The 27,397-nt window shown below is 39.7% G+C and overlaps 3 protein-coding genes across 3 annotated transcripts; 2 read left to right on the top strand and 1 right to left on the bottom strand.

Moving 5' to 3' along the window:
* Nucleotides 1-3,671: 3,671 nt before the first annotated feature.
* LOC108059214 (uncharacterized) lies at nucleotides 3,672-5,466 on the bottom strand. The gene has a single exon (XM_017144366.3). The coding sequence runs from the start codon at nucleotides 5,189-5,191 to the stop codon at nucleotides 4,430-4,432; it is 762 nt and encodes a 253-aa protein (XP_016999855.3). The 5' UTR covers nucleotides 5,192-5,466; the 3' UTR covers nucleotides 3,672-4,429.
* Nucleotides 5,467-10,031: 4,565 nt separating this feature from the next.
* Nucleotides 10,032-20,171, top strand: Snmp2 (Sensory neuron membrane protein 2). The gene is made up of 9 exons (XM_017144364.3): nucleotides 10,032-11,077; nucleotides 14,436-14,593; nucleotides 14,651-14,798; nucleotides 14,887-15,024; nucleotides 16,365-16,625; nucleotides 16,687-17,119; nucleotides 19,436-19,554; nucleotides 19,620-19,745; nucleotides 19,805-20,171. Exons 1-9 carry the CDS (start codon nucleotides 10,967-10,969, stop codon nucleotides 19,979-19,981), a joined length of 1,671 nt encoding a protein of 556 aa, XP_016999853.1. The 5' UTR covers nucleotides 10,032-10,966; the 3' UTR covers nucleotides 19,982-20,171.
* Nucleotides 20,172-21,322: 1,151 nt separating this feature from the next.
* On the top strand, nucleotides 21,323-25,613 carry LOC108059210 (uncharacterized). The gene has a single exon (XM_017144360.3). The coding sequence runs from the start codon at nucleotides 21,350-21,352 to the stop codon at nucleotides 25,469-25,471; it is 4,122 nt and encodes a 1,373-aa protein (XP_016999849.3). The 5' UTR covers nucleotides 21,323-21,349; the 3' UTR covers nucleotides 25,472-25,613.
* Nucleotides 25,614-27,397: the final 1,784 nt, after the last annotated feature.

The following is a 27,397-nucleotide window of genomic DNA, read 5'->3' as shown; positions in this document are numbered from 1 at the left end:
GAGTAAAAAAAACACAAAGAACGAGCGAAACGAAAGCAAAAGTTCAAGTCGAAGAAAAAGACAGGACGGCGAGGAGCCAGCAGGACCTAAAACTGTAATTGGCCATGCGAAGTGAACACTGCAGGGCGCAGGTTGCAGGTTCCAGACCCAAAGAATGAGTCCCCAAAAGGCAGCCACAATAATAGTTGCCACAACAGAACCAACCAACTGGCAAAGTTTTCCCAGAGAAAGTCGAAAAGAAAGGGACAGAAAGGGGATCAAAGTCGATCGTAAGATACTCTTAGAAAAAAGGTAATATCTAAATTAATATACAATTTAATATAACTAAACCATACATATTATTATGGACTGTTATTTCATAAATGCACATGACCATATTCAAAGGAAAGTAAGTATAAATAATGCGATTCTCGTTTAAACACCACTTCACTGTCACATATCCTTAAATCAGCTGAATAACCAATTAAGTTCAGTCAAATAGATAAATACATAAATAAATAAATATCACAATGTATTTAACCAACGAAGTGGAAATCAATAAATGTTACATAAAAACAACACCTGGAGGTATGTGAAACGTAAATCAACAAAGTGAATAATTCATAAAAAATGGGTATTCAGTTTATAAATAGCAATAATGATGGCTCCTTCTTATTATAAATTTATTAACAATTAATAGGTCTTAAAAAGTTATCCAACATTCCAAAAAAACGTTAAAGAAAACACATTTATCTCTCAAATTAATCCCAAACATTTTTAAAAATTTAAAGAAATATTTTTACTAGTATAAATAGGTACTTTTTTCTGCTGTGTAAATAAAAATGTCTGTATATATTCATACGCTGCTGAAAATTTCCCCACATGCTTCCAGATAGTTATCATGCCCAGAGGCAACCTTCAACAAAATCCAGAACTGCAACTACATTTCCAAACTCGCCCATTATGCCGCCAGTCACGCCCACCGAAGGCGAGGGCTCGCCCCTTCGTCCTGTCGCTGCACTTGTTTGCATACGAATGAGGGATTTATTTATAGTGGGTCGGCAGGACTCCGGAGGTCTGAGGATTGAGGAGGTGGACGCCTGAAGGCGCACAAACAACGCTTGCCCCGGCCTATTATTCTATTTTTGTTTTGTGCTATTGAACCCAATAGACGTGATGGCTAAACAACGCCAAACACCGAAATGGAAAGTGCACATGGTGACTTGGCATATACCTCCATTTTTTTCGCCCACTGCAGTTAATTTAAAATTCCAAGACGAACTTTATGACGACACATCCTTGGGCGAGATGCACACGGCCTAAGGACACTTTACACCAGCACATTCTCGTCCTCATGAGTCACCAAAGGTCAGCGTTTACAATACAAAAACTCGCATACTTGCACTTGAAAATTTGTAAATGCCTTCGGACAGTTCTGAGTGTCAGTTGGCGGAAAAAGCGGCAAGACAGCAAAATTAATGCAAGTGACAAGTGTTGTGTGAAGGACGCATTATGACCTTGCATGTCCGTCTGTCATGGCCACAATAAAAGAGGAGTTCTCTTGGCAATAGAAACGGCTTCTTAATTTATGTAAAATTCGGTAAGAATGCCCCTTAATTTATATCATCCACTTGGTACTGAAAATGAAAAAGGTTTATATTACTAACAGACAAACAAACTATAAGTTAAAGTATAAAACCTAAAGAAAACCTACTGAATTAAAAAATATGTGTGTATTAAGTTCAGTTAAGTGTATTATATAAGTTAAAGTATAAAACCTAAAGTAAACCTAATGAATTAAGAAATATGTATGTATATATGCGGCTTAAGCAAAATATTTAAACAATTTGAAGAAATTTTGTTTAGAAAATAAACGTATAAAAACCTTAAAAAAACCTTTCATCAGTTATTTTCATCTTTTAAATACGAAATTATTTACTGATTCATTATTTTTCCTAAGAAGTTTTGCCACAACTTTCGCATAAATAAAACACCTGCTCCATTTTATATTTCTTTTTCCATATTTATTTATTGAATCTCAAGTTGAATACGATTTAGCTGAAATCTATTGTATTGGAATGATATGCGTTGAGTGTTTCTTCTTTTTTCGTTGATAAAGTATGTAGTTTCGAGAGGTTTTTTTGCCATGCAAGTGATCAAGTTCTGAGGAACGTCTAAATTACTTTGGTTATATCGGTTAGATGAGTGACGACCGAGTTGGCCAATGCTAAAATGCTTTTCCATCTAGATAAAAGTTTTTCAAGAGCTACTGGCAAAATCGTTAGTCCAAACTACAGCTAGGTAATTTTTATTAACATTTTCTTTGTGACTTATTTGTGGTATCGGGTTTGCTCTTAGGTATTACATTTATCCGAAAGATATGATGCTGAGTTTTGAATTTATATTTTTGTTGCGTTAAAGCTATGAGTTTTGCGATATATATAGTTATACTTGCCGTATCTTTATTTTATGTTTCGTTTCTAAACTCTGAAAAGTGCAAACAGTGTGGCTACACATATAGTATACGTATACATATATATAAAATGTTCTTCTTGATTAGTTGTAAATACATTTGAAATATTTTCTTTTTCAACATTTAGAATACATTTAGAACACGCAAGAGAATATCTGACTACAAAACTATAAATATATATTTATTCTGTTGTATCTGTATTCCAGCATTTAACTAGACGCAAGCCCCGCCAAAGTTTTCCGTTTACAATTCTGCTACAAAATCTTTTTGCGTTTCCCTTTTTTCTGTTTTGCTTTTCTACTAATTTGAAATTGGGACCAAGGTCTTCTGTGTGTTTGTCCTTAGCCGTAGTTTGCTATTGACTTGTTTACAGTCCCCCGAAAAAAGGAAATTGAAAACATGTTTCACTTTTCATAGGCCCCACAACCCACCCACCCTTTTAGCCCAAACACTTGCCCACATTGTGCAAAAGTTCCCCCAGCTTTACTAAAAATTTCCTTTTTTTTCGCCAACATTTTTCAGTTAGCTGGGAAAAAAGGAAAAATATAAAACTTTCCTGTGTTTGTGTGAAAATGAAACATTGCTATTGGTGTATTTTGTTCTTGTGTGTGTGTCAGAAGACCTATTGAATTAGCCCGCAATTTATTTGGCTTAAAACAGCTAACAGCTTTTATAAAATTGTGAGGAATTCCAAGCTCAACCACTACCTTTAGGTCGATCAAAAAATAGAATAATGGCATTGGGATCTGAATAAGTAAAATGGCCATAGGTTTTTATAAAGTTTCCCTGAAAGTATTATACCTCTTTGGTTAAAAATAACGAAATCAAAGGTATGGCCCAAGGGTTATAGTTCAGCTCGAATTTCCTTTCCTTGATTCAATTAAACTTCCCAGTATTAATATAATATCCATATATAAGTTATATCTTTTGCTTGGTATCAAAAAATTGTATAAAAAACGTTTGCTTAACAAATTCTTGGTATCTTCTTATTTTGGTATAAATCTGGCTTTAAAAATTGTGTGTATTTGGTTTGCAAAAGTTTTCTTCGGTGTTAGTTGAATAGTTATTCTTTATTTATGTTCTATATTTTGAATTCACATACTTGTAAGTACAATTCTTGGTAATATTCATTTTTGTTTGTTTTAAGCTTCGATTTGCTTTGGCCTGTATTTGCATGCAAATTGTGTTTGGGGAATGTTTGCACTGAGAAATCGCTGGCACAGGGTTTTTAAATTGAATCATATTAAATTCACAGAAAACTCGCCAATTCGATAACTGAATTAATTCTTGGAAGAAAAATATAAATAACTAATTACCTCAGAAAAACGAATACTAAATTAATTATGTAGTTTACCTACGACCTCCGTTTAAATGCAATTTTGAGGCCGAATAAAATATTTAGCTCATATTGCCAGAAGGAAAAAGTTCCTAAAATCTTCCACATTTTTAAATTCAAAATTAATTCAAATTAAAGAGAATTAATATTAATTAATTTGATTTTTCTTTGATTTGAAAATTCTTTAAACGCTCCGTCTAACTACTTTTTTATACCAAGCCAACGTTAACTTCCAGTGCAAATCGAAGTCGCTAACCTTTCATAATCTCTTTCGATAAATTCCTTTAATTTCAATATTCAAGCCAGAGGTTATCCCAGTGCTAAATCATATACCATCAAATATCTACCTCTGACTGCGAATCGGAGTCGGACGAGTGGGCCTAGTAGGCGATCCTGCCCAGGCGCGTCGCCGGCAGCGAGGCGGGCTCCGAGCTGGGCAGCTCCCCGCACCTCTGGAGCCAACTCCAGGCCTGGCCACAAGCGACTCCGACTCCGGCCAACATTCAGAAGCAGTTGCTCCTTCGCTTTGACGTGGTCGTGTCCGTGTCCGAGGTCGCATTGGTCACGGCTCCACTGGTGGCCGTGGAGCTGATGATGGAGGTCCTGGCGGACAGCGCTGCTGGCAGCAGCCGGGCCGAGTTCTATGTCTTCTTCAGCGGCTGTCCCACGGGCCCAGTGGCCTTGGGGGTGCGCGACTTCTTCACCAGGAAGCAGGTGAGGAACTCAATGGGCGAAGGTATCTTCTGGAGACTCTCCTCCGAGCTGGAGCTGCTCTTGTGGCTCTCGGAGCGCAAGTTGCTGCACTTCACCTTGCCACTGGCCCCGGGTCCGGTCTCCAAAGCATGGCGATAGTAGTTCTTGCAGCACTTCTTTGACAGATTGTACATACGCACTGTCCGATCGATGTTCTCGTCGTCCTCCTCCTCGCCAGCCTTCAGATTCAGCCCCAAACCGCCCACCCCCACATCATGGGAGTGGGAATTGACCATGCCCAGTCCCTTGCGGGCAGGGGCTGTATTCGCAGCTGTGGCAGTTGCACTCGATGTCTGCTGGGTTTGGTTATCCTGCTGCTGCTGCTGGGGCAGCTCCACCTGCTCGAGGGGCAGCGGCATCGGCATGGGCTCCTCCACCGGCGGCTCCTCCTCCTCCAGGTTGTTCTGCGAGTCGTCGTAGAATTTGTAGCTGCGGTAGCGATTGTGCCTGTTGCCCGCCGCCTGGGACCAGTCGCGACCCGATCCCGATCCCGTCCAGTCGGTGCTGGCGGGCAGGGACAGCTGGATGGTGGGCGTGCGGTAGTACTGGCGGTGCGGATGGAAGCCCAGGCCAAAGTCGTCCATGTAGGACTGCGAGTGTATGTTGTCCAGCTCGTCGGCGACGCTCAGCAGAAAGGGTAGCGTCGACATGGTTGCGGATACGAGTACTTCGGGGCTGCTCTGCTTTTTCAGCACTCCGTGTTTTTCTTTTGGGGACCACCAAAAGTGTAGGTATCTGTATCTATATGCTAGGTCCGAGGGATTAATCTCCCTTTCCCGTGCACACTCTCCCAACGAAACTGCACTTGTTTGCTTATTTACTTTTCTCTATTTCTATTTCTACTTCCTCTGTTGTGTGTTTGCTTTTTTTTTTATTTTGCAAATTTTCCTCGGCGCTTTCACTCCGGCCAACACGACTGCACGGACTCGAAACTGAAACAGAACTGAAGGAAAATGCAATTTCCAACTAGCACACGACGTCGCATTTATGTTCATCGTCATGATGATGATGATGATGGGGAAACTCCTTCGTGAGTGAGAGAAAGCCTTTCTCTCTGCGCTCTCCCTCGCCGCCTCTCGCTCTCTCTGTTTTGGTCACGCGCTGAGGAAAACCCGATGCAGTCACTGGATTTGGGTTTATGTTTTGATTTCGCTGCTGCAACGCGGCGTATGCGTGATATTTTTGTTAGGGGCCCGAGGCAAGGCGCCGTATGCGTGATATTCGGTGGGTGGCTGGTTGGGTTGGCTTGGGGATTTTCCCAGTTCGCGCCTTATTGTCATTAGTTGGAGGTTTGGCCTCCAGGGTCTCTGCAGCGTTTTGGATTTCACGTTTTTCACGTTTTCCATGCCTTTTCAAGCGCGTCCCTGGATTGCAGAGCGAAGGACAACGAAAAGCGGGTGGAGGGGGGATGTCCTGCGGCCCTGCAGCCCTTTGTGGGTGTCTAAGTGTGTGTGTATCTGTGTGACAGGGGGAGGGGGTGGCGAAATCTTAGTGCGCAATAATTCATTTGTTGGCACAACTGTGAGCTGCGAAGGCTGCGTGTTTGGAAATTGCCAGCTAAATCAATTCAATTTTTGCTCGTTAAATTCTCACTTAGTGGTGGCGATAATGGATCCGACTAGGCGTTAATCTGATGGACTAGAAATTTCTCGGAGGTTCCACGTAAATTCTTACATGTCCGAAAAATATTTCAAATATTATTTTTATAATAAGAATATTTCTATTTTGGTTTTATTAAAACCCCTAAAATAACTCATATCCTATAAGGAAGCCTAAACTCTGGTAATCGTTTCCCAACTCAATTACCTTTTTATTACTAGACCTCAGGTTCAGTAATAGACTGGATTATCCAGACTTCATATGACTTCATACAAAGCCCTACTCTATTCATGAGCACAGTCAACCGAAAGAAATCGGGAGATGAAATGGAAAACAGGATGTTGGAGCTCTAAATTGGTCTGGGCCGAAAGGACATCAGCAGCAGCCCAGTGAAAAACTGCACCAGGGCACACACACAAATGGTATATATAGGAAGGTGGGTATATGTAAGGGCAGATATCCAGTTGGGTGTCCTGTCTGGCAGTTAGAGACACTTAAGCCTGCGGTGAGCGCCTGTCGTTCGTCCTTTGTGCCACTTATTGAGAGCAATAGACAGCGAGAGAACGAACGAGAGGCCCAGCTGGAAAAGGAGGTGCAGGGCATAAATCTTTTAGCACTTTATTTGACACACTTTCAGGCCGGAAAGCGGACGGAAAGTCGGGCGGACATATAGCCAGAGAGACAGATAGACATATAGACAGACAGTCCAAGGGCCAGGACGGAACGTCACATGCTCATCAATCGGTCGCTTACATTTGCAACAATGCAGAGTGATGTCCGTGCACCTTGGAGAGGCAGTACACGGAGGAAAAAAGGGGAGGGAAATAAATAATAAATAATTTAAATATTAATCTTTTTTTTTAAATTAATTTAATTTTAAAATATACCGAATATTACTTTTAAAATTATAAAAATTCAAGTTTGGTGTGAAATTTAGTTTCTTAAGAATTGCTTATGATTATATAAATAAGATTACGCCTAGCATATTCTGGTGATTCAAATATATTCTATATTAAAACATTTGTTTTTTAATAACATTTAAACTTAATTCCTTTGAGTACACTTGCACTTAACTCAGCTTTGGAAATTTTCTCTCAGTGCACTGGGGTTCAGAGACTGGCAGACGATGACAGTTGACGATAAGCGGTCGAGTGGCTGAATCCTTGTGTGCCCTGCACCCCTTTCTTTCCTTCTCGTTCAGTTCCTCGACTGTTGTGACTGCCTTTGGTTTGTTGTTGGCCAAACAAACACTGACGAGAGAAAAACGAGGGGAGGGCGGGGAAAGGGGAGGAGGGGGCAAGAGAATCAGCAGAACCTTCTTCACGTTGGCCTCATTTGACTGTAGCCCTTTTCCTCGCTTAATCCATTTAATTGCATTTTTTCGTACTTTCCGCCGCTGCAGTTAAGCCAGCCCCCTTTGTTCTTGTGCATTCCAGTGCACACGGGGCGTATGTGGAACGTGAGAACGAATTACGCATTCGCCCCAGTAAGCCACCCATCGGAGCATTCAAATATTCATTTGCAATTTGGTGGCTAATGAAAATTCGTTAGAAATGCATTCCGAGAGCCACCCGAAACCCAAACACCCCGCCACCCGGCTTGTCCTTGTGCCACTTTCAATCCAACTCTTCCGACTGAACGACTGTCTGACGTCTCGTATCAAATTATCTATAAATTGCGATTGCCTAGGCACGCCATCGATGCAAAGGAATATCCTCAGCCGGAAATGGAGGAGGAGATGGGTGTGGGTAAATCCAGTTCGTGTTCGCTGATTGTTCCTTTTTGCCTTACATTGTCGTGTGAAGTTTTTCATATCACTCCATTGAACACATGCACGGATAGCCAGTGATGGCAATTGCCTGGGCAGTTGTACCCAACTAAATAAATAAGTGATACAGCCTAAAAATGATTAGCTAGGTACAAAAAATACTAGACTTTCTTTGTCATTTAATTTAATACTGTGTACTTAAGCAATAAATACAGTTACAATAACTACTTTTTTTTTTTTAAATAAATAATAATTATTTGATAATTTTTTGAACGATCTTAAAAAGTTAAACAATTAGTTTTAAGTCCTATTTTTTGGTATAAGTAGGTATCCTTCCCATTATTTCGTACAAAATGTACTCACACACTAGTGCAATCAATTTGCCAATGAGAAAATAAACAAGAAAAATACGCAAAAAAGAGAAAAAAGAACGTAAAACTGCCTTCTGCCAAGTCTTGCCATTTGCCCGAGATTTGAATTTAATTTTGAGGTCAGACAAAGGCAAAGAGTTTTGGGCCGGAGAGGTTGTTTGTGCCTCAAGTGTTGCCTGCATAAAAAAATGCAATAAATATTTAAATTACTATATCCACATGCTGCACGCAAATGGAGAACGAATCCACAAGGGGTTTCTCCTCGTGGATGGGGGGACTTCTCGAAAATCTAGGCTAAATGTGGATCGCACTACAAAATAATTAAAAGAAATGTAGCAAAGAAATTGAAATGAGTGTCGAGTGTCGGAGTCACATAAAATGTTGAGGAATTGGCAAGGGAATCGTTTTAGGTCAGTAGAGTGCTAAAGGCCATAACTTATGGGGGATTTAAAAGGAAGATTGATTCCGATATAATGCTTTTAAAGAGGTTTATTTAGACCTAAGAAGTAAACAACAATATTATATTTTGGATATTATTCAGTAGCTTATACCATTTAATTGTGGCCACGACTATACTTTTTTCTAACACTCTTTAATAGATGCAAAAATTGTTTATATTTTGGCATTTGTTTAATATTTAAAGCTTTACATTTTTGCACAACATTCAAAAATTTATGCGAAGAACAACAGCAACAAAAATTAGTGGCAATAACAAAAACCACATCGAAAACTGAATGGGCAACAATCGTGTCAAGTTCAACAAAAGCTTCACCCGCAGTCGAATCCAATCGCTGTTGTTTTTGTCTTTGTTGTTGTCTTACAAGTTTTTACATATAAATTTCACGGCACGCACAACCAAACCGAAAACCTGTTAATGCGTTTGTCCAAAAAGATATTGGATCCCAGAGGGAGGGGTCTTGCACCCACGCCAACTTCAAAAGAGAAGGGCAAAAGAGAGGTTCCGAAAGTGAAGAGCCGATGAAAAGAGTATAAATAAGATGGAAAGAGATTTCAAGCGTTTGAAGGGAAATATATTAAATAATACATTTAAATTGTATATAAATATATTCAAGTTATTTTCTAGAAGACTCGAGTTATTTCTTTCCAAGAATATAAATAGGATGTCTTTTATTTCTGTGCTAGTCATGATGAATCGCTTCATATCTTCTTAATATATCAAAAAGAATTTTTCTAAAAAATTTCCCCATTGCCCTTATGAAATCTACCCATATTAATCAAAGGTGGCTGATTAATAGCCTCAATCTAAATCTATAACCGAATCACTTCAATTAAACAGAGTGCATCATTAGAACTTTTTGATGCCAGATTAAAAGGGGCAATATATTCTAATATTTTCCAAGGTCCGCCCCCGAGATACCTGAATCCAGGGGAATTTCCAATTTGGCGAAAACAAATATGGCTAAAAAGTGGCAAGGCAAAAACTTGCACTAATTTGCTAATGAGCGGCTCATCCATAAATTTAAGTGAAATATAAATGTAAAGAAATATTACAAAAGCAAAGAAAAAAGTCGAGCAACTAACTGCAAAAGTGTTGCTCATCAACAGCCCGAAAACTTAATGAAAAGCCCTCGACAAAAGTTTCGAGGAGCGTTGCGCATGCGCTCTTTAATTTCGGTCTCTCTGCGATCGGCTGACTTAGGGCTTTTGGCCAAAAGACCTACAACCAACTACTGACTGCCGAAAGCCATAAGTCACAGCATTGTCATCGCAGCTTGGCCTGAGCACAGCCAGTCGTCAGCGGTTGTTCCGAGCGGTTGGATCTCCGGTTTATAAAACTAAAACTCAATAATACACTACCGAGAAAATCTCAATAAAATCGCTCTTAGTAGGGCCGACACTTAATTACAAAAGTACGCTGGAAATCGTTGTGCTATTCTGCTGATTCATTTCACTTTGCGGCGGAAGTTTTCCCCATTTTCCCTTCGCGTGCGGCCATTAATTTGAATGTGCACCCGATCTTAATCGCAACCGAAAGCCGCCCACCATTTTCCGGCCAAGTTCGCTTGGCAAGTTACGTTAACCGAGAATCAAATAAATATGTGCCACCATTAACCACGGTTGTCATTTGGCCGGCGATTCCTCGATGGGGAAGACCAGAAAAAAGCTATTCCTTTGGCGCGTGTGAAGTTGTGACTCGACCCAATTAAGCAAAAACGCAAATATAATTAACAAAAATATTTTAATTATACCAGCTGATGGCGGAAAAAAGCTTTCACTGCAACACAACACTCAAACCCGTTTTCGTACTAAAAAACCAGCAGATATACATACGTATACGAATACAGTTGTTGCTCTTACTATAAGGGACATAATAAGATATAGTAAAATCCACCAGCCAAGCGGCCGCATCGCATCGCATTCGGCAACTTGTTTATTTCAAAATTATATATAACAAACACCAAAAAAAAGCCCCAAAACGGGTATCTTATAAATAGTGCGCTTTGTTTCGGCACACAACAACAAGATCGACACCCCAACAACAGTGGCTCTCACTTGACGTAGGTCAGGCCAAAGCTCCGCTCGATCGAAATAAAAAAAAACAAAAAACAAGAAAAATATTCCATACCTGTTGCCGGCGTTTTGATCGACAGAAGAGAGCGTGCCCGCGATAAATGGGTCTCGCCCCATCTCCGTAGACTCCAAGCCATCCGATCGTCTCCAAGAAAATGCTCCACTGGTCCCTGATAGTTAGTGCCCTGGGCGTCTGCGTGGCCGCCTTGGGCGGCTACTGCGGCTGGGTTTTCTTTCCCAACATGGTACACAAAAAGGTCGAACAGGTGAGTCCCCCCGAAAGTGAAGAATTACAGAAAAACCAAAAGAATTTTAATAAGAAAACACGAAATACACGCGGCCTTGGGTTTAAATCTTCGAAGGAAAGATGAGCTTTACTATGCCTACAAAATAAAAACTAGCCGAACAGGTCCACACAAAATTTTTATTAAACTTTATAGTAACTTTTCTTGGATACAACAGAAATTTGGTTTTTTTATCTATGTATTAACTCTTACCATATAGGTAAGATTTTTTCGGGATCAATATTTGATTTTATTTTAAAAATTATCACAGAATTTTTTCACAAATTCTTCAAAGTATCTTTCATTACTCACTTCGAGCTAACAAGCCCAGCCTTTCATTAGGAACCTAACAAAGTTTCTAAGCCAAATATTTAGATTTCAAAGTTCGCACAGATATTTTCTCTCACTGTCCAAACAAAGGCGAAATAATGATTCTATTGTTGACTTCAGTTGGCTGCCAAGTGGCGAACGAAAGCTGTGTAGCGCTTACAAGGAATTATAGTTTGTTAGACTAGCTATGACTCAAAGAAAGGTCAAAGTTCCAAGTGATGAATAAGATTTAATTAATGATGTGGGTAGATTTAATTATTTTATGTAAGACTAGAATATAAAACCCGTTTTCACAGTTTTTCAGTTTATTAGGCTTAAAGCGCTTCAATAGAACTAGAAATAATTTCATTTATAATTTCCTTAATTATATTACATTTTCATTGAGTGCCTGACCATGGACATTTGACATTCGCTATGCAAGGGATACCAAATCGGACGCCACTGATCTATAAAGTTGGGACATAGGTAACGGCACGAAACACCGACATTATACACTTTATCCGTAATGACATCGCTAGCCAAATAACCGACCGGCTGTCAGTTCCCATACCATCGCTTTCCACGCTCCGTAACAAGTCTAATTGCTGGGCCAACAAGTGCAGTAGAATCGCATTTCCCTCCAAAACAACCGAATATGACACGAAATAATTACATACTCGCTCAGAACCACAGAACCGATCCCTTGGGTCACGCTCTAACCGAATGCCAAATGCAATTGAAATGCCACGAGCAATGCGAGTTAATTTGTTAGTCAAATGCACTTTATTATTATTGTGTTTTCCAAGCCATTAGAGCCAAAAACAAACACTTCAATTACGATGCATGTTCTTGTCCTTCAACGCATTTTATTTATGACCAAGTTAAAATACGTGTCATTGGAGATGTTCAACAACAATGGTTTGTCACGGGTTAAATAAGAGTACTAGGGAAAGATCATAAGTTCTCGTGCTGAGATACTCAATTTTTCTTATTACTACTATTATTATTATCTTATTTATTAAATCCCTTGTTCTGATAAGTTCTTGCTTTAAAATATCATTTTTAAAAATTCTTTTTTACCTTCTTTTGCTTTGAGCTCAAATGGGCATTTGTAGCAACATTTTATCCCTAAATGTAACCTCTGTGTCCTTCATTATTTCAATTTATTAATTAAAATACAACTCATTGAGCCTTGATTCTTATTCATAATAATATTTACCAAGTTAGTTTCTTATCTTCGGCGCTCATTGTCAAGGCAACTAGAAGTACTTGGGCTGACTTTGAGCTGAGCTTTGCTTTTTCATTGTAATTAGAATGCAAACACAAAGTTTTATCTCTTTAGTCGCCGCCTTGTTGTTGTTGCGGCTGTGTTTGCTCTTTTTTAATTGTTGTAGCCAAGCCAAGTTAATTGCCTTTTTTTGTGGCTCTGCCCCTGGAACTTGGCTTGCCACCCATAACGTTGTTGGGCCGCAAAAACTCTTTTTACGAGCCATCGTTAGCAATGAACTTCCGTGTGTACGCGTTGGAGATCCGATCTAGAATGGCCGAAATACCCTCCAAATCGGAGGGCCTTCAACTTGAAGGTGGTCCGTCCCTTGCACATTAACCATTTCTATTTGGAATTCAAATGCAGGCGCCAAAGACACAAAAACGACTAAGACGGACAAAAACAAACGAGTCATGAATCGAAATTGAAATTCAAAGCAATTGAAGTCTGTTCGATGGTCAACACAAATATTGTTGTGCAATTTGGCCCGAAAGCAATGCCGAACAATAGCAGCTCCCCGCAGACTTTTATGTCAGACATTCACAATTTCTTTCCTTTATTCTGATCCATATTTGACCTACTATAATTTATGTAAGGTATTAATGCATTATTAGTATGGTTTAAAAAAAAATCATTTTCGATGAATACCATTTTTATAAATGGATTAAAAGTCATTTAAGAAAGTTACGCATACGCAACTTTGACCCAGCACATTCTTGTCCCAAATTGAATCTAAATCGAAATTAAAATTGTAAAGACGTTTCGCTTCGGCCTGTCGCTTTGCCAAAACCGCTCTATTTCGCAACAATTATTTGTAGTTTTTTCTGAATGAATTTTGGGCCATTGTCAGCCGTCGCCGGAGCCTCTCTTTGGCTCTTGAGGTTAATCAAACGTTTTGTATGCTCTTCGATATGCTGAACTGAGCCGAGCCGAGTGTGCCATGACCTTGAGATCTGCCTTAGTCATATAAATTTATACCCAGATTTCGGTTTAGCTTTTTTGACAATTCTTCAATTGTATCAAGTGCGAGGGGCAGACCGTAAAATTATATTGCTTGTCATGTTTTGAACTTGTTTTTCACTTTTATTTATGTTTTCTGGTGGGCCTTTTTATGTTTTGCAAATTTTTTTTTCTTTGAATTGTAAATATTTTTCTGGCTACTGGGTTGTAAAAATTAAAATGAAAGGTTAACAGCAAAGGTTATTTAGCCTGGGAATATTATTTTTCGGGCAAGCACAGAGACGCACCTTAATTAATTGTATTGTTTTGATAAAATTCGAAATCAAAGCGAATAATTCTCCTGGTCAATGATCTCCTCAATCTGTTGATAATTATCAATTATAATTAGCATGATAAAAAATAACAATAGAAATTGCATTGTGGAGAAAAATATTTTCTTAAGGCGAAAACAGGTTTGAATTCAGTTCAGCTTCAGTTTGATATCGATGACGATATTTTGATTGGTTTTTTATTGCCACTACGACGTCATTAAGTCATAAATAAACGACTTAGTCGCGTGATAAAAAACCTTAGGTTGAGCTGTGATAAATTTTGATATTATTAAGCATAGGGCGGTGGAAATTAAAGGTAGTTAAGAGTAGTTAAAATTTAAACTAATTTTATAAGTATACAAAATGTATTTTCAAAGCTTAAAGTCATATTTAAAATACTAATCAGCAGTCATTTCATTCTTGTTTTCAAATATTCACATATTTATGAATAATAAAGTTATTAATTTTGTTGACTATTTATTATCTCTTTCAGAGCGTCGTTATAGCAGATGGCTCCGAACAATATAAACGTTTTGTGAATCTGCCTCAGCCATTGAACTTCAAAGTCTACATATTTAACGTGACCAATCCGGATAGGATTCAACAAGGTGCCATACCCATAGTCGAGGAAATAGGACCCTATGTATACAAGTGGGTTAATCCAAATAATTTAAAAGAATTTTGTTTATATAGTTTTCATATCTCCAGGCAGTTCCGTCAGAAGAAAGTGAAGCATTTTTCGAGGGATGGTTCGAAAATCTCCTATGTGCAAAATGTGCACTTCGATTTCGATGCCGATGCCTCCGCTCCGTACACCCAAGACGATCGTATTGTGGCGCTCAATATGCACATGAATGTAGGTATACATTTAAAAATGTCAAACATATAAATCTAAATATCAACATACCTTCCAAGAAATTACAAATTTTATAATAAATTTACAGGCATTTTTACAAGTATTCGAAAGAGAAATCACAGATATCTTTCAGGGATTTGCCAATAGGCTAAATTCCCGATTGAATCAAACACCAGGAGTACGAGTCCTGAAACGATTGATGGAACGTATTCGAGGGAAACGTAAAGTAATTTTATCCACTACTAATTTAAACGGGTGCAAGACCCTCCCAACTGGTGATGGTCTATTTTCCCATAGAGCCGCAACAAATACGGCTTTGTCTATATAGATACTATACTATATGCAAAGATTTACTCAGTAGCATGCCTTGGTATTTTTAACTTAATGGTAATGGCTTTTCACGGTTCTCCGATGGACGATACCATCGCCCTGCGCTGTTTGTCTTTGTTCTGCTTTAGGACCGGCGGTTCCAAACGATTTATTATTCTCTTTATTTACCGTTTTCAGTTCATTGTTTATTAATTATGATATTACCCCAGACGTGCGTCATTGGATACTGGGGGATCTTTTGGACTGTCTGCTTATAACCAATTAAGCTAATGATATTTTTATTGCTGATTTATTGCACCGATTGTCTCGGTTTAACTGTTATAGGAGTGGAATAGGTTAGGCAAAAAAAGATATTTTTTTTAACAAATCGAAAGTTATTCTTAGTTATTAGTAGAAAATGGAAAAGTTGATGTTCTTAATATAGTAGGATTAACTTAATTTGAGAAGTTTATTTAGGACATTCAAATTGGAAGTCCAAAATAAAAATCATTATTATTTGAAATGTGAGAAGAGGCGCTAATGTTTCAATAATTTAGATATATAAAAAGAAATGTAAAGAATTAACATATCCCAATGATAAATACGTTTTCCCTATAAATTGACATCTCTTGAAACTAAGACTTCGATTGAGTAAGATATTATGAAAAAGATACCAATAAATCAAATTTTATGACCTTAAAACTTATAGCGCCCTTTAGCTGGGTACATGGCATCATGATCAGCATTTTCGATGGTGTCAAAGTAAGTTGACCAGCTTTTCAGATCTCCTGACAGCTTCGCAACTGGTTAATTATATTCATTGCAATTCGGCGCATCTCCTACTCAAAACTGAAAACTTCAAACTGCCAAAGTCAAGATCATCCACATCAGACGTAGAACAGCAAAATTTTGATTGGCATTCACCTTGGGTTCCTCTCGTCTATGTAAATATTTTGATAAATTGTCGACTCGATCTGGCGACTGGCGAGTAGAAATCAATGGAAACGGCAGCTGAAAACCGAATGATTGGAAACGTCAATTTTCACACACATCCAACGCAAAAACATAATTAATAATAACAAATTTGAGCTTGTGCTTTGCTACTAATTTATAGCTAACCGCCCCGCCTGCTGCTAATGCTTTTTAAACACATTTAAATACTAAACTTTTTCTGCCTTGCCCTTTAGCTTTGGTGATTACTGAATGCATGTTCCTCAATTAACGATATGTGTTTCTCTGAATCTATAATTATTCTAGTCCGTCCTGCAAATCTCTGAGAACGATCCTGGGTTGGCTTTACTGCTGGTTCATTTAAATGCCAATCTGAAGGCGGTTTTTAACGATCCGAAAACGATGTTTGTAAGCACCTCTGTAAGGGAATATCTCTTCGATGGAGTGCGATTCTGCATCAATCCGCAGGGAATCGCCAAGGCCATTTGCAATCAGATCAAGGAGAGTGGATCCAAAACTATTAGGGAACAGAGCGATGGGAGCCTGGCTTTCTCCTTCTTTGGACATGTAAGTACTATTTAAATTTAGAAAAAGCCTATACCTAAAACTATTCTTATATTTTCCACAGAAAAATGGTTCCGGACACGAAGTCTACGAGGTGCATACTGGAAAAGGAGATCCTATGAGGGTGTTGGAGATCCAGAAACTGGATGACTCGCACAATCTGCAGGTGTGGCTAAATGCCAGTACAGAGGGCGAAACTTCAGTCTGCAATCAGATCAACGGAACTGATGCATCAGCCTATCCACCATTTCGTCAGCGAGGGGATTCAATGTATATCTTCAGTGCGGATATTTGCAGATCAGTGCAGCTGTTTTACCATTCAGATATTCAGTACCAGGGAATTCCTGGATATCGGTACTCCATCGGCGAAAACTTTATCAACGACATTGGACCGGAACACGATAACGAGTGTTTCTGCGTTGACAAATTGGCGAATGTGATAAAGAGGAAAAACGGATGTCTCTATGCGGGTGCCTTGGACTTGACCACCTGTTTAGGTGAGTGATTATATTAACTGACTATATTAGATTTTATGGTACCCATGCGCGGATCCACGGGGGGTTTTATGGTGAAAAATTAAAGGAATTTTGGTTTTCAAAAAGTATGCAACAAAAAAATTTTTCTGAGATCAACAAAATCCTAGATCCGCCACTGATGGTACCCCTTAAAATTAAGAGCAAACAGGTGTTATACCTTCTATATAATAAATAGGACTATAAATGCAACCTGGTTATATGTTTAAGAATTATCATATTTTCATTTCCGTATTTGTTTTTATAATAACACCAACTAGGTATAGCTCCGTCATAAAATCACTTATTTATGAATTTTATTATATATCTACACTTAAATATGTCGCATTTTTCAATCCCACACAAAATATTTACGTTTAGAATTCAGTTATGTTATCTTCCGCTAATCTGTAGTTCCTCATGTTATTTCACAGTATAGGCAAAATTAGCATATCAAAAAATTTCCATAATTTGTTCACATCAAAGACTTCTGTGTCGCCGATCTACTTTTTAATTTGAACAAGTTAAGAGTATTTCGGATTTGACAAACGGTTTATACTTAGAAGAATAAGAAAATTGCTTAAGATCAACAACTTTATTTTGATTACTACATTAAAAAATGGGTTAACAACATTTAAGTTTCAGCACACAAAACCTATGATACAGGCATGATTTTTAATTTCATAAATCTAGGGGATTCCCGTTCCATTAATGAATAGTAAAAAAAATAATAATTAACGATGGTTCCCAATATTCCACTTCTTACAAATAAATCTCCTTTTTATTTTTTCCATAAAAGTCGGTTAGAGTATTGATAATTTAATTCAACTTTAGTCTAACCTTCATAACCATTTTGTTTGTTGCTGGAATAATACTGATTTAATTTAATTAACATTTTATTTATGTTGATATTTTTGGTATCTGACAGTTTGTTTGTGATCTTATATTTTGTGGACACTTAACTCAAATTTTAACGATTGTACGATCAATTCCAAATAAACTTTATCATTAATTGGAGCATTGCGAGTCTGACTATTATACTAAGTCACCACTAAAAATAAACCAAAGACTCAAACAATGAACTTTCCGTTTTGTAGAATTTGTGTGACAAAAAACAGAGGGAAACCGGAAATATTTGGAATATTTTTTGACAATTTTTGCTCTTTGTATTTTGTTATGCAAATAAGCCTCTTTATGGCGGTCTTGTGTTTGTTTTATGGCCATTAACTGGTGAGGAGAACTACCCCAGAAGACACCTCTTGAAGCACTCGCCTCTGTCATCAGGTTGTGGTCGATTACCTCAGTAATTATAAGGCAGCCACTTATAAATCAAATGGTAATCGGAGTTGGTGCCAGTTCTAGTTTGAGTTTTAATGCGTTTTATATGCAAATCACCTGCTTGAGAAGTGCAAACCGAAGGCATCAAGACAAACAGCTAATAAAATTGAAATTAAAAGCTAAAAAGATATAAAATTCAGCAGAGATCTCAATAAACACGCGCTAACTTCGAGCAGACAAATTGCAAACGCTTTTCGTGGGGACTTTGATTTAAGCTTGGATTCAGATACCGATTTTGATCTCGAATCTGTGTGGGCTGGCTTTGATCTTCTTCGATTGTTTAATTTCTTAATTAACACTCGAGATTCGTGGAACAAAAACGTTTTGCTTCGCATTCTAAGTTAAATTCCCCGAGGGCATTGCGCATCTGAAATCAAAAGTGTTGCCTCTCGTTCAACTAGGCGATATAATGAGCCGCTCTTCATCATGAGGTTCTCAAGTGCTGTGAACGCTCTACAAATTGAAGCATTAACTTTGATTTTTATTATATTTTTTGTTCAACTTTTTTGTTTGGGTGTTTGCTGATCGCGCACGTTTCAAACTTGAGATTCTTTTGGTGATGCCTTCCTTTCGTCGTATTTTTTTGTTTAATTGTTGAAACGTGAGTTAACAGTTTCAGTAATGAGCATTTGAAATATTTTGTCGGATGAGGAAATTCTTACAAATTGGTTCAGACACCACAAGTAGTTAAGTAAATAAATAAATATTGTTCCACGAAAACGTGATGAGGGCTAAGAAGCTTCCGCAACTTATGAGAAATCTTCCAATTAATATAATTAAATTAAATTTAAGTAGCCGCAGCGTCTTGCTAAGGTCACACAATCCTGTTTTTCGCAATAATATCTACGGTGTAAACAGAACAATTAAAATGGAATGCCCAAGGAGCAGGTTATGCAAATCAAGGAGTCCGCCTTACAATGTATCTCTTAAGTAATATATATTTTTATTGTTATCTCCGAACAGATGCCCCTGTGATTTTGACTCTGCCTCATATGCTGGGCGCCTCGAATGAGTACCGAAAGATGATAAGGGGCTTAAAACCAGATGCCAAGAAGCATCAGACTTTTGTAGATGTGCAGTCGGTAAGATATATATATATATATTCATTCGATCTAGAAATATCTTATAGCTATAAATGTTCCATTAGCTGACGGGCACGCCCTTGCAAGGCGGCAAGAGGGTTCAGTTCAATATGTTCCTTAAGAGCATTAATCGCATTGGCATCACCGAAAATCTACCCACAGTTCTGATGCCCGCCATTTGGGTGGAAGAGGTTAGTATTATCTTTACATTTAATTATAAAAAATATTTCTAAATTTAATTTTATCTCAGGGCATCCAACTCAATAGCGAAATGGTGGCCTTCTTCAAGAAGAAATTGATCAACACACTAAAAACCCTCAATATTGTCCACTGGGCGACCTTGTGCGGTGGCATTGGTGTGGCGGTGATATGCCTCATATACTATATCTATCAAAAGGGGCGTGTCGAGGAGCCACCCGTGAAGTAAGATATTAATCATAAATCCGTATTTGTTATTGAGTGTTATGTAAAGTGTATTTGTTATGTTATTATGATAATTATGAATGTAACACATGCAGTTTTTGTCTACGAATTTGTATATAATTTATTTTTTAAATGTGATTCTATTGTATTGTGATTTAGCGTTTACTAAAAAAAAAAACAAGAAAAACTACCAAGAATTAACCAAAATGTTGTTTTCATTTAAAGCTAAGGTCTAAACATTTTAATTTGATTTATAATTCTTAGAAAGAGAATTTATGGCCTGACTTGTGGCTTTAATTAGGGAGCTCTCAGTCCTAAAATGTGTGTGGTTTCCAAGGAAACGAAATCTCAAGAAATGTTTAAACATTTCATTAAGTTATTTTAAAAACTTCTAAGACAATGCTAACCACAAAAATCACTTTGCATGGCCAAAAGCCTTGATCGATCCGCCTCCCTTCTTCGTGGCAATGACTCAAGTTCAAGACCAGATAATGAGGGAACCCGGGTATTAATCAATCAGCAACAGTTTTTCGGCCCAGCAATTTGCACAAAAAAGCGGCAATTAAAACACAGTTTATATTGCAACAAATTGGCTATCAGAGAAACACCGAAAAAACTTAGGCAACGGAGGCAGAAATAAAGGCGACTTGGTCAATCGAGAGATGCAAACAAAAATATTTCGCTGGGCAGATAAACAAAGACGATCCAAGGTGTTTGCATTACAATGCGATTGAGACACTATCTACGGGGTGGGGTCCCCAGTCGCGGGCATTGATTGACAGCCGCAAATCGCGCATGTCGATTTCTTGATTGAGTCTTACGAGGCGATTAAAAACGCGTGAAAAGCGCTGGCGACTCGCGCGATCGTCTGTCCCATAAATACGGGTATTCGGAATTAATTCCATCGGGCAAATGAGCTGCTAATGGCCCAGCGACTGCAGAACTTTCTAACCAATTTTTTATGGTCGATTCGATAATTTCGTTGTCTTTTCGTGGGGGGTTCTTGAGTGGCCGAGAACCTTTTTTCAGCTGTGACCGCCGCAGTAATTATGCAATAGCCACAACCAGTTTGTCTCGCTCGCCGCCAGTCGACGTCGTCATATTCAAATTGACTTTGGGCTGAAGATGCGACCGCCGGAGATTTCAGTCGTCAACGAAACGCGCAAACGCACACAGCCAGCTGGAAATCGAAAAATCAGAAAAAATATAAAACGCGAATACAAAAAACCGATGCGACACGCGTTGAAAAATTGCTGTAAAATTTGAATTTCAAATGACCTAAGGATCTTGCTCCAGTTTTTTGTGTGTGTTTCTCTGTGTGTGTTCTATATAAGAGTGATATTTGGGGGCTCGAGTGTCAGAACAGATCAAGATGCTGAGGTGGCCAGTGGTCTGCCTGCTGCTCCCGTTTTTGGCCACGGCCAAGATCTTTGATCGCTGTGAGTTGGCCCATGTGTTGCAGCAACGCTTTGGTCTACCTGCCGCCCAAGTGGCCACCTTGGTGTGCATAGCCCAGCACTCGAGTGACTTTAATACGGCTGCCTTTGGTGGAGGCGCAGGATTGGGCGGTGGCTCCCATGGCATCTTCCAGATCAGCGATGTCTACTGGTGCTCGCCACCTGGGCAGGGAAAGGGCTGTGGCCTGAGTTGTTCGAGCCTGAGGGACGACGACATCGCCGACGATGTCCTGTGCGTGAGGAAAATCTATGCGGAGCATCAGAGGATCAGTGGCGATGGCTTCACCGCCTGGCAGGCTTATGGCGCCTACTGCCGCCAGGATGCAGCCGCTGCCTATGTGGCAGGATGTGGAGGTCCTGGCAGCACCGCTCTGTCGGTGGCTGCCTCCTACCAGAGACCCCAGCAGGTGCAGCAGGTCCACAGCTATCCTGTGAATCACTACCATCAGGTGGCCCAGGTGCAGCCGCAGGGAAAGATCTACAGCCGCTGCGAGTTGGCCCAGGAGCTGTTCTACCAGCACAAGCTGCCCATGCCGCAGATCCCCACCTGGTTGTGCATTGCCCAGCATGAATCCTCCTTCAACACGGCCGCCGTGGGTCGCCTGAATGCGGACGGGAGTGCGGATCATGGGCTCTTCCAGATCAGCGATCTCTTCTGGTGCAGCCATGATCAGAGGGCCGGCAAGGGATGCCATGCCACCTGCAATCAGTTCCTCGACACCAGCATTGCCGACGATGTGCAGTGCATCCGGAGGATCCACCAGGAGCACACGCAGATCTCGGGCGATGGCTTCAATGCCTGGACGGTGTACAAGAGGAACTGCCTGAATCAGCACTACGAACAGGTGGCGGCCTGCTTTGCCAAGCCACCAGCTGCTCATCAGCACCCGAATGCCATCGGAGGAGGTCCTGGGAAGCCCAAGGTCAGCTATGCCTATCAATTCGGCCAGGTGCAAGTGCACCAGAACCCCATTACGCCGATTACTCCGGCTGTTAATCAATATTATCGACCTGCTGCGCCGCCCGTTTTGAGTTACCAAACCAATGCGGCGACTGCCTACGCGGGGAATCCCTTCCTGCGTCCTCGTCCAGTTAACAATCCTCCCCGGCAGCATCCCAATGCCATTGGATTGCCCTTCAAGAACCAATCCCCCGCTAACCCCTTCTATAGCCACAAACAGTATCAGCCACACTATCAGACACCACACACCCAAACACACTACCAACGCACGGGTAAAGTTTACAATCGCTGCGAGTTAGCCCAAGAGTTGTATTTCTCACACAAGTTTCCCATGCAGGATTTGGCCACCTGGGTGTGCATCGCCGAGCATGAGTCCTCGTTCAAGACGGCAGCTGTGGGTCGCCTGAACGCGGACGGGAGTGCGGATCACGGGCTCTTCCAGATCAGCGATCTCTACTGGTGCTCACATGGCGAAGGAGGAGGAGGCAAGGGTTGTCACGTCGACTGCAATCGCCTGCTGGACTCGGATATTACAGATGATGTCAAGTGCGTAAGGACCATCCACGAGGAGCACACTAGGATTTCGGGGGATGGATTCACCGCCTGGACGGTCTACAATGGACATTGCAGGCAGAAGACTAGAGCTGATATAGCCGACTGCTTCGAGGGTAAAGATCTGCCTGGGGAAGTAGTCGCGAAACCAGCTAAGGGTAACGAAATGGTTAGAAAGACACCCTCGCATTCAAGGGGAAAAATCTACAATCGCTGTGAGCTGGCGAAGGAACTTTACCACAGGCATAGGTTACCCATGAGGGAGATTCCCACCTGGGTTTGCATTGCCCAGCATGAATCCTCCTTCAACACAGCCGCCGTGGGCAAACTCAATTCGGATGGCAGTGAAGATCATGGTCTTTTCCAGATCAGCGATATTTACTGGTGTTCCCATGACCAGACAAGTGGCAAGGCCTGCCACATTGAATGCGATCGTCTGCTGGATTCGGATATTACAGATGATGTCCAGTGCATACGAACCATCCACGAGGAGCACACGCGACTCTCGGGAGATGGCTTCAATGCCTGGACTGTCTACAATGGCCACTGCCGGAATCAGAACCTGGCCCAATTGAGCGACTGCTTCGAGGGAAATGAGATTGCAGAGGCGGATAAGATCACTCCTTATGGAGAGAAGCCACAGGTTAAGCCTGATAACCCACAGCAAAAAATAGCAACCAGTCAAGGCTTCGCGGGAAATCCCTTTCTACAAGCAGTTAAGAAACCTCAACCCACAAAGATCGCAAATAAAATTACGAATAATATATCAGCTCCCAAGGAGCCACAACCCAATAAACTCTATGCCACCAATCCCTTTTTCAATAATCAACTGCAGAATAAACCTACTATCGCTTCAGGGGCCAATACTTACTCTACCCAAAAACCAAACTACGAACACAATCCCTTCCTGAAAGCCCCAGGTTCAATTACACCCACTGTAATTACTTCACATGCTTCAGAAGTCAAACCCCATGACAGTTTATCCTACGCCCAGAATCCATTCCTCAGTCTACTTGGCAAACCAATTGTACCTGCTCAAGCACCCATCAAGCCCAAGCCCTCGAGCCCAAGTCAAAGCCCATCTAAGCCCACTCAGGTGGTCAACAGACCCTATGTCAGCAGCGACAGCTTCCGCAATGAGGTGATTAAGTTTACGGCCACCTCTGCGACAGCAGCACCAACTACAAGCGTTACAAAGCCATCTGTAACAACAACCACACGGAAACCTTTGACGGCGACCACAAAAAAACCAGTCTCAACTACGGCCAAAACAACTAGCTTGCCGTTATGGTCATGGCAAACTTCTACGACCGCTAAGCCCACAATAACAGAAAGTGGTAATCGCTTTACGGCCACAACGAAAGCCCCTGCGCATCCAACCACCACTCGATCGGTGATAACCAATAAGCCAATCACTCAATCAACTACCCACCCAACAACTCGTCCGACCATTCGATCAACTACTAGTCAGGCTACTTACACCACTATCCGCCCAACTACCCGCCCAACTACACGCCCAACTACTCGCTCAACACAGACAACTACAACCAGACGTCCAGTACCTACAACTCGCCAACAACAATCAACAACTGTAAGCAAACACACCACTCGGCCTATAACAACTACTCGGCCCATTACAACCACACGACCAATTACAACAACTCACCAAGCTCTAATTACCAAAACCACAAATCGATATGCTGCCTTATATTCACCAACAAAAACAACTACTCGTTACACCACTACTACTCGACCAACAACGAAGTCCCCCTACCACAATATATCCGTTAATAAACCCACAGCACGTCCTACTACAACTGGTCGTACAACCACAACTCGTTACTTATCAACTTCTCGGCAACCTTCGACAACGAGAACCACCAATCGCCCTGTTACAACTATTCGACCAATAACAACCACTCGTTATATTTCAACCACTCAACAATCTTTAATAACCAAGACCACAAATCGAAATGCTGTCCTATATTCACCAACCTATCGTCCAACAACAAAAACGACAACTCGTTATACCACTACAACAAAGTCCCCATACCACTATATATATGTCAATAAACCCACCACACGCCCAGTTTCCACTACTCGTACAACAACAATTCGTTACTCACCCACAACTCAGAAACCTTCGACAACGAGAACCACCACTCGTTACTCAACAACACCAAACACTCGTCAAGGAAGCACCACCCCAAGGCCATATTTGTTTACCTCAACGACGAAAAAGAGTGGCACCACTAAGAATCCCTTCGATCATCCGTTTTTCCAGAAATTCAAGGCAAAATTTGAGAAATCTCCAACCACCCCAACTCAAAATCAAAAATCTACCACTACAATAACCGTAAATCAAAATCAAACTACCGTCAGTCCATATTATGCCAAATTCCAGGAAAACAAGCTCAAAACAGGAGCAAAAACGGTTCTTTCCTACGATTTTGGACTAAACAAAAACTCAACGAGTAGGCCAAAAAGTGCCTTCGATGTTTACCTAAATTGGAACAAAAATTAAGGGGGTTATCTTATGTGTGACACTTTCGGGACTTGTAAATATGCGTTATTGATTGATGTAAAACCACTAGTTTAGCATAATGGCAGAATACTCATACATTATTAATCCGTAAGCCTTATAAATAGGATTTAGATAATAAAATAAAAATAAAAACCATGCAAAATGTACGAAAATTAATTCAATTTCAGAGACTGGTTGGCGGGCAAAGCTGACAACGCGCCAATCGTCGCCAAGTGCGATTCGATCGTGGCTTTAAGCAGGGGCTATGATTAATTTTTGTTAACCCGTTTTTGACCGACTCTTGTTAACATAAAAACCGAGCACGGCGACAAAGACAAAGCGGGCCAAAGAACTGCAGAGATAACGTGTTTTGAATTTCAATTGGGTTCCCCAAAAATGTTCTTTAATTTCAGCAACTTATCAATTTGTATTTTGAATCTTAAGGCCTGAGAAACACCTGCTGTGCCATTAGCAGGCCATCCAACGAGATTGAGTGGTTAAAAAGCAATACTTTATTTTTTTTAAGACTCTTGATAAGAATTATATGGTTGTGCAAAAAATTGTATTACGTGAGATGAAAAATCGTGAGCAACCTACTGCTACAGATGTACGAAATACAATCCAAAGTAATGAGTTGTACTCAATTTTATAACTTAAGTAGAGTTCTTAATTTAGTACGAGCTATGATCAAAACTTTGTTAGCATTATATAAACTACAAAACTTATTTTTTGATTACATTAAATATAAATTAATCCATATTTATATGTCCAAATAGGTAACTTTTGTACCCACTGTTCGCTATAAGTTTTGGTTTCGTTTCCACTTCACTGCGTTTTAAATTGGGCAAATTTGATTAACCTTTGGTTGAACCGTTCAATTTCTGGCAATCACTAATCGGCAAACAAAGAAAATGTAGAGAACTGTAACGAAACACTGTATAATCATTTGTTTCATATTGATTTTAATGAATAGACCTATTCTAGTGAATAATTTTTTCACATTTTAAATTTGGGTGTGTGTTGTAAATGTTTAAAATGTTTGTAGCGAATTACTCTGAAAGAAATGTACATACCTTTTTATGTTATTTAGTCCAAACAATATGTTTTATTTGACATATTCTTTCTTCCTTGCTTTTAAAAGTTATCTTACTGTATTTTTTATCAATGTGGACAAAGTAGCTCTTTACTGGAAAGAAGAGAAGTCACTATTGAATTTAGAAATAAAATGGTTCATGATCGAATCTATAGCTAGCAGAAAACATCTGCCGCAAATTTATTTCCAAAAGGGGAAAGTAGTCCCATAAATTGATTGTTGAAACACTCGTATGCCATCGCAGCCTAAACAAAAAAAAATTGATTCGGCTGAGTCTGCTTCATTTTGGGCGCAATAAGCCACACTTTTAAGCTGACATAGACATTTTTTAATTTAAATAAAAAATTCGGAAAAAGCTATTATAATCCGAGTGAAACGCTAATCAGGACCCTAAAACTAAAAAACAAAAAATGGTATACCCCATTGTATATCATTTAAAGAAAAGTGACTTTTGTAAAATATTATACAAAGTTATTCGACTAAAAAAAATTAAGACTGAAGTCTATAAGCAGACCAAATTAGGAATAGGTTAGGCTCTTTAATTTATTTTTGTTCAAAAAACTTATGTTGAGGACCACCCTAATATACATACACACACATGTATACAATCAAAAAAACTTCCGGTTTGCGCAGATACGAGATGTTAAGATAAAACGAAATTGTAGCGTGCTACATTTCAGTATGGCACTCTATAAGAACTGACTCTTTATATTATGTGCATAAAATATCGATGGTACACGGAATTATTTAAATTTTAATGTAACTTATGTATTAAATGAAAATTTTAATTGTGTTTTAAATTAAATTTAAAAAACCACAAACAATTTTTGAAA

This window comes from Drosophila takahashii, chromosome 3L (genome assembly GCF_030179915.1).
Source record: "Drosophila takahashii strain IR98-3 E-12201 chromosome 3L, DtakHiC1v2, whole genome shotgun sequence".
Taxonomy (NCBI): Eukaryota; Metazoa; Arthropoda; class Insecta; order Diptera; family Drosophilidae; genus Drosophila; species Drosophila takahashii.
This window is presented reverse-complemented; position numbering and strand designations above follow the sequence as displayed.